The sequence below is a fragment of the Misgurnus anguillicaudatus genome, chromosome 3 (genome assembly GCF_027580225.2).
Source record: "Misgurnus anguillicaudatus chromosome 3, ASM2758022v2, whole genome shotgun sequence".
Classification (NCBI taxonomy): domain Eukaryota; kingdom Metazoa; phylum Chordata; class Actinopteri; order Cypriniformes; family Cobitidae; genus Misgurnus; species Misgurnus anguillicaudatus.
This window is the reverse complement of record NC_073339.2, coordinates 26,904,202-26,912,500: the sequence shown is the minus strand read 5'-3', so window position 1 is coordinate 26,912,500 and position 8,299 is coordinate 26,904,202. Positions and strand designations below refer to the sequence as shown.

At 36.8% G+C, this 8,299-nt stretch overlaps 1 protein-coding gene across 2 annotated transcripts in view; it reads right to left on the bottom strand.

Moving 5' to 3' along the window:
* The window catches only part of pspc1 (paraspeckle component 1), a 39,401-nt gene that overhangs the window by 597 nt on the left and 30,505 nt on the right, over nt 1–8,299 (bottom strand). For both annotated transcript variants that reach the window (XR_012367995.1, XM_055205265.2), the window contains 2 exons: nt 991–1,096; nt 1–396 (listed from right to left, as the gene is read on the bottom strand). The exon at nt 1–396 is cut by the window's left edge and continues 597 nt beyond it. Coding sequence is in view for 1 of the 2 variants with exons in the window: in XM_055205265.2 (XP_055061240.2) it covers nt 370–396; nt 991–1,096 (133 nt within the window). In the remaining variant the exon portion in view is untranslated. The remainder of the gene's footprint in view (nt 397–990; nt 1,097–8,299) is intronic.

Here is an 8,299-nt window from a genome sequence, read left to right as displayed (position 1 = left end):
ACAGACAATTACAGTGCCACACTATGCATAACACAATGCACAATTACAAAGGGCTGACAATTACATCAGGATTTCAGGCCAACTTTGTTTTAATAAATTAACTGATGCTGTAATAGAAAAATAAGTTTATGCAACACATGAAAAATTTATTGAAAATAAAATTTTACTGCAAATAGACTTTTAACCCTAATCAATCGCTAAATGCTATTTTAAAGTCTCACTGTTTTGTTAAAAATAAAGAATAAATAATACTATTAACCAGTTTTGAGCTCATTACTAACAAGATTGTAGATAAAAAAGTCAAGATTGTTGACTCAAAGATATGTAGAGATGATATGCATCATTTTTTTTTGTAGTCCACAGTTTTCTTTATGTAGTGTAGCTGTTATTCGGCACCTTGAGAAAGAAAAAAAAATAAATGCGCATGTGCACCTTGTTGACAATACAAATAAAACCAAAAACAAGTAATTAAAGGAGCAGAATGTTTTTTACTTTACTGTCCTTGTATAAATAAAGGATAATAGATATCTGTTGCCCTGAAAAACAATGCTATAGCCAGTTATTCTCTATTTGAATGCCTGTTTCCTTTCCGGAAGGAAAAAAGGTTTTTGTTTTGGTCATGCCAACTGCCAATTTACCCAAAAGTATATTTTGACAGCTTGGTTGTCAGTTATTACGGTTACTTAAATAAAACCGCAATGGCCCATAAGTGCAACCTCCAGAGGACGCAACCTTCGAAATGAGCCGGAGATTGAGTCTCACACAAGCAGGTTAGTAATTTGCAAACAACAAAAACTTTGCAAACATAAACATTTGCAGATAAACATGCAGTGTAAGGCTTAATGCTTTCCATTATCAGTTGCGATCCTGTAGGTCGTTTCCAAACTTTTAAATTAAGACTGTGATGCCAAGTTCAACCTCTAGATGTCAATAATACATACTGCTCCTTTAAAGATCAGAATGTAAGTGAAGCTTTTGTCCTGTACTCACACCCTCTGTGAAACTGGGCTTGAATCCATCTGGCATGCATCTCATGTCATCCTCCTCTCTATGGCGATTTATCTCTTCCTCACGTCTACGTCTTTCTTCCTCGTGCCTGAACATACATAACTCAATAAATAAGTGCAAATGCTCAGAATACAATCATAATTTGATATTTGAAGAAATATTTTCCACTGAACATTATTATAAATGAAACTTAAAAAAAAGTATTATTAGGGTCCAAGCAATGAAGTGAATTATAACCTTTTTGAAAACGGGAAAAACTTTCACTCAATTAATGTACAGGTTGTGTGTAATAGAATGGGTGTGCACATGATACACACCTCTTCAGGGAAAGAGCACTGGCAAATGTGATAAGGGAGGGACAACTCTCATTTACTGCTGTAAAAAGTAAATGGAAGTTTGTAACTATATTAACGCAAATGGCAATAGGTCTAAATATTTATCACAATGCTGGACATACGTAGCTATACCAAACTTTTAAACGTCCAGCTGGTACCGTTCTTGAACAATCACACTGAAAGTGACAGAAGAGCAAATGTTACAAATGGGTTTAATTGTAGGTCAGTGGGTTTTTTGTAACACCTGCTAGAAATTTTGATTTAAAGGAATAGTCTACTCATTTTCAATGTTAAAATGTGTTATTACCTTAACTAAGAATTGTTGATACATCCCTCTTATCATCTGTGTGCGTGCACGTAAGCGCTGGAGCGTGCTGTGACGCTTCGATAGCATTTAGCTTAGCCCCATTCATTCAATGGTACCATTTAGAGATAAAGTTAGAAGTGACCAAACACATCAACGTTTTCCTATTTAAGACGACTAGTTATACGAGCAAGTTTGGTGGTACAAAATAAAACGTAGCGCTTTTCTAAGTGGATTTAAAAGAGGAACTATATTTTATGGCGTAATAGCACTTTTGGGAGTACTTTGACTCGGCGCAGTAACACCCTCCCTCTCCCATTATGAGAGTGAGAAGGGGAGCGGACTTTTCAGGCGAGTCGAAGTACTCCCATAAGTGCTATTACGCCATACAATATAGTTCCTCTTTTAAATCCGCCCGGAAAAGCGCCACGCTCCACCTTGTACCACCAAACTTGCTCGCACAACTACTCGTCCCAAACAGGAAAAACGTTGATGTGTCTGGTCACCTCCAACTCCATCCCCGATCGGCACCATTGAATGAATGGGGCCAAGCTAAATGCCATCGAAGCGCCACAGCGCGCTCCAGCGCCCACGTGCACGCACACAGACGACAGAGGGATGCACCAACAATTCCCAGTTAAGGTAATAACATATTTTAATATTGAAAATGAGTAGACCATTCCTTCAACACAAATAATTCAGAAAACTGTTCTATATTCTAGAGGTGGATATTGTTTTTTTTTTTTTGTTTTTTCTCCTGCTATGGAACGCAATGGGTAATCAAAATATCTTATTTTTTGTTAAACAGAAGAAAGACACTCATACAGGTTAAGAACTTGAGGTTGGCTAAAAGTAATCTTTTTTGGTACTTAGTGCTGCCGCTTCACCATTATCTCGTTATTTCATCTGAAAACAATTTTCAAGGTGTAACTGTTGCAAATGTCACATCCACTCAGCACAGATGCGTGAGAGGGTTGCACACTGGGAGAGAATAGCAGCACCACCCTCATCCTCATGACAACACTAATACTAGGTATTGCACACCTGACATACACATTCAGCAGCAGGCGTGAGCTTAAGTTCACTCCTGATGAAAAACAGATTTTTTTTAAATTTCATTTTTACTGAACAATAAGTGACTTTAATCCATTAATCAATAAATATGTTCTATGTGATGTTGGTAAATCCACTATTGTTTTTTTCTGTTTGTCTTAGCAGTGTCTGTGGTAACTGTGGTATAAGCAAAATAATTGACTCTGGTCCTTTGAATTATTTGAAAATAATGCACACCTTTAGGTTAACGGTGTGCCACATTACCACCTTAGGTGTGTATTTTTTTCAAATAATCCAGCAGCCCATCGTCAATTATTCCTTAAGTAAAATCAAGTAATCTATGAATGCTTCTGCTGTATTAATGCACTCTTTTCCCATTCATTCCAGATCAATGTACCTTGTCAGTGAAGTCAGTTTGTACATTAATGTTGACTTGGAACAAATATTATGTAATTTTATGTTAAACACTGTTCAAACACGCTCCGCTGAGCCTCATTGAAGTTGCATTTAAGCATAATGTGGACGTGTACGCACGTCGCGAATGTGCCGCCACAAACTGCAAGTCTGGAAAAAACTATTATGGTGTCCCGGATTTTCAACCTGTGGATGTTTTTCAGCGCTAAAAGGGTGTTTGGAAACTTATAGCAGAGCACAGATAACAAGATGTTTGCTTGAGACAGCGCAAGCTAGCAGTAAGGTAAAGCTATCTTTTACATTATAGCGATGATGCTGATTCTCTCAGACCAATCAGTGATCTACAATGTTTTCGCATCACTTTTGGTATCAGCTCGGGTCGGTACCAGTATCGGGTACTACGTACTGCACCCAATGGAAAAGCTCCCAAAAGTAAGCTGACCCGACCCAAACTAAACCAAACCATGGGATACTAGTATGCAATGGAAAAGCGCCATTTGTGAGTGGCGGTGTGTAGCGCGGCAGGATTTTGAGCAGCATCCAGTCACAGCCGAGAGGACAGACACTGAATTGTGCCGCCGGTGTGTGTTCAGTCATAGATAATAGTGTGTATCTTGCCCAGTCTGTGACCCCCTTTAAGTCTAAAAGAAATAGTGCACACCTAAAAGTATAGAATTTTGTATCGCTGGTTAAGTTGGTGACCCTGGAGACTTGATGCCCTGGGCACTTGCCCAATTGCCCATATGTGACCCTGGATGACAGCCAAATATTGTCTTATCCTAACAAACCTTACATCAATGGAAGTGTCATTTTTAAGCTTTCAGAATATGCATAAATATCAATTTTATAAATTTACCCTTTATTTTGTGGCCCATGGTCAGATATGGTTAATCTGCCCATGCCTAAACAATCTGGAAAAGTTGTATGCAATATGCACTTACCACAGATTGTTTTAAAGCTTAATACACTCATTGATTTTGTTGTTTACATGTTATAGAAAATAATTTTTAGTCACTGCAAGGGGTTTGTTTGCCTGTGTGCAATAAAGACAATGTCAAATAAAAAAATATCATTTTCTAAAGCTAAATAAAAACTTAAAAGAAATTAATGATCATTAGGGATGTTCCGATCAATCGGCCTATAACGACATTAAAAGACTCGATCGGTACTTGCCGAATTTGCTGATCTCATGAACTGATTTTACCATTTACTTTTGTCATTATATGGCTCCTGAATGACGCTGCAATTAGAGACATTTGTACGCAGTGCAAGCATTTTTACAACCCGTTGCTCATGTGCAACGTGCAAATTTGGATTTCTCTCTTTGCCTTTACTACGAAAGCCGAGAGAGGACATGCACTGCTATTATTTTTGCTTGCTTGTTTTCTCATGATTACGACTTAATTTCATAATGAGAAATCAAGTCGTGATCACGAGAAAACAACATTTGATGTCTCGATATCACAACCCAATTTCTCGTCATCTCGAGACAGCAAAAGTAGTTTTCTCGGGATCTCGAGATAACAAAAGTTGTTTTTTCGTGATCACGACTTAATTTTCTCAAGATCTCAAGAAAACAAAAGTTGTTGTCTCGTTATCCTGACATGATAATCCAAATGTCATAATGTAATTTCCTGTCCATAATATTTAGTGTATTTTTTTTATATAGTGCAAACACAGAAAGTGACTCTATTTACATGTGGTAAATAACAATGAATAGAACAAAACAGAAAACAGAAAAACAGATAAGACAAACAAATAATAAATACAGCCATTGCCCATACATATCATGTTGTAAGTATATGTGTGTGTAAAAAATGAGAGGATATTTAGAGTAATGCATACACGTTTAACAGTAGGTAATCCAATTAATAGATACATTAAGATAAATTCATACGGTTAGAGGAAGAAAGAAAGAGAGAGAAAAAAATATATATATATATAATAAAAAGGGGGGAGGTAGCACAAACAGAGGGGTTGAAAGATGAGAAAAATACATACACAACAAGCACCTAGCCCTTGTGTGTTTTGAGGTATCGGGGACAGATGTGGCATCGGGGCCAAGGAGCAGCCCCTCATGGTCCCACAGGGTAGTTCCCACCTCAGGCCTACCCTGTTTTGTTTGAATAATGATAAATTAAAAATGAAAACCTCTAATGTGTGGTGCATTTAGTTTATTTAGTGTATTTTGAAGTGGACTGCTAATGCATAGGAGTTGGGGTCTTCGCCGTAACCACACGTGTAGCAAATGTGTAGCCGATAGACTTAATAAATAAATAAAGTTGTACGGTTCATGTTTGTGAATTTAGGGACCATCTCTAAAATAATATTTTACACGTTTCTATCTTCAATAGCATTTAACAGTGTATTTAAATAAATATCAACAATCTAAAACATGTGCATTATAGCTGACAACCTCATAAACACGGTTTTGTGACTGTTTGTTTACAATTCAGTCATTCCATTTAAATGCTGTTAAAAGTAGAAACGTGTATTGAGTAACTTCAAGACGGTCCCTAAATTCACCACTGTAAAATTGTAAATATTGACAAATCTATTTGTCAACTGATCCAAGTAAAATCTCATTTGTTTATCCATGCTAATTTAGCAAAATATGTTTTTGCTGTTTACAAACAAAACAACACGTTCTATCGAGTACACGTAAGCTTTAATCACATCTCAAGAATACAACTTTTGTTATCTCGAGGTAACGAGAAATTAAGTGATGATCACGAGAAAACAAGCAAGCAAAAACAACAACAGTGCATAACCTCGGCTTCCGTACTTTACAGAGATGTGTTCATTTTCTATTAGGACAAGCTCCGGTCTAAACAGTGCGAGGTGTCTTCACATCCCCATCAAGCAGCGTATACAACAAATATCTATCGCGGCCAATTGTATCCTAATGCCGAACGTTTATTATTGGCATGCGTTTTAAAGTTTTTACAGTTTAATATAAAAAAATTTTCCTCATAGCTGCTCTTGTCCACGTACACCCTGCACGCACTCACACAGCAGCATGTCATAAAAGCTTAAAGAATCTGTATCGGGCATTGGTATCGGCCAATCACGAAGACAACAAATCGGTATCTGGTATCGGCTGCAAAAATAATGATCGGAGCATCCCTAGATTAGATTCAACTTTTTTGTCATTGCACATGTGAGGTAAAGGGCAACGAAATGAAGTTAGCATCTAACCAGAAGTGCAATAAGTAGTAAGTACAGATATCAATATGTTACAAATGTATAATAAATATACAAATACAGATTTGAAATATTAGCAGCATGATATACAGATAAGGTTACTACACTGTAAAAAATCCAATTAATGAAATGTTGGAAGGGCAAAAATATATAAGTTAAACCAATTTTCTTGTTTGGGCTTAGTTGAGTAGACATATTATTTTAAGTTTACATAAATCTGTGTTTAAAACATTAAGTGAATTGTTATTTTCAAATTCAGTCAACATTCAGAATGGCTATGTTGACTGAACTAATTAAGACATATCTGGTCAATATGTGGACTTATGACAGCTATGTTTCCTGACAACAAAATGCTCATAATATAACTGTTATTTGGTAACAAAATGTAATTTTAAGAGTTGTTCAGGCGTGAATGTATGTGCTTTAAGTTTAAATATGCGGTCGGTTAATATAGATAGCGTCTATTTAAAAATGTGCTCGGACACTTTCGGACGGAGAAGAGCTCCAGAAAATCACAGACACTTAAGCGCTCACACCCCGCCCAGCGCAGCCTCGCCTCGGCAAGCCCATCAGAAATCGACTGCTGGCTCTGATATCTCTGTGGCGTTTAAACATGCAATTTAATTAATTTTAATTTCTTATACTTAATAATAAAAGGTTTACCGGTATGTTTTAAATCATATTTTAGGATTGCACTTAAATGATATCGCTGTTGAATGATATTTCATATCTTTCACATTTGTTATAACTGGGCTGCGTACTGCCTGCGAATTTGAACTTCAGAGCTGTAGGTGCGAGTGGAGAAATAGTCCCAATATCATAACAATCTTAAAACTTCTAAATATACCCGTGTGTGTACCCGTGTGCGTGCGTGTGTGCGCGCGCGCGCGTACTCGCGCGTGTGTATGTATGTGTGTATGCGCGTGCGTCTGTGTATTTTGAATTTAAAATGTTATAACTCGGAAGGATCTGGATCACAGGTCATTTCATCTGAGATCAATCCGCACGCAACAGCTGGAATCACTTACTGATTCACACAAGGAAGGACACAAGTCAGCCGTTTCCTCAAGTTCACGTCAGGTAAGTGTTTGTAATTAAATGTTAATTTTAGAATATATTAATTGGCAAAGACGCAAATACTCGACGTTTTTGTAATGATATTTTTGTAAAGATATATTAGAAGTGTGTTATGTTGTGTCCGAAGTAAACTGGAGCTATTTTAGTTAAGATAAAAAGCCTGGATATAGGGTTGGTTTACCGGACAGAGTTTAGAACTCGGTCTTTATTATAATTGGGACTTTTTTTACAAACAAACCTTATATAATACAATACTGGCGTGCATTTTGAGACAAAACAATAGCACTCATATGTTAAGAGATGTCAGTAAGTTATTTTAGTCAGTGAAAAGCCCTGTCCGAGAAAACCGCCCAATAGTGTTTAATTATGTGTGATGGCTGAGGGAAATTTGGCCTAACATTAACGTTATTAAGGGAATAAAGTCTTTCACCGTCAAACTTTATTATATTAAACATGTTATTTATGTATGTGTGTGTGTTTATATTACTCTGTTTATCAAACCAGAGCGGAGATGATGTGAGATAGGCAGACCAGAAGGATACATAGCGAGACACTCTCCCCTTGGACTGGCTGAGGAAAGTCTCCTAAATGGCCCTGGAGATGTTCTGACTGACTTTGGAGGCTTTTTGGACTGTTTTATGCCCTCTATTTACAGTTTTTTTTATTCGCTTTGGTACTATTTTCACAAGTATGTGGTAAAACCTCACAACTGTCAGTACAAAACTCACAGCAGATCATCAAAAAGTCCGTTTTTTCAAACATGTAATCACATTTTCAATTGACTTAGTACAACACACAAAATGATGCATTCACTTTTTCACCACACTTAATCATTGTGTCATCAAAGAAATACATTTCATTTGAAGTAATTGTCTTTCACAATGCAATGCTCACAATACTTTTG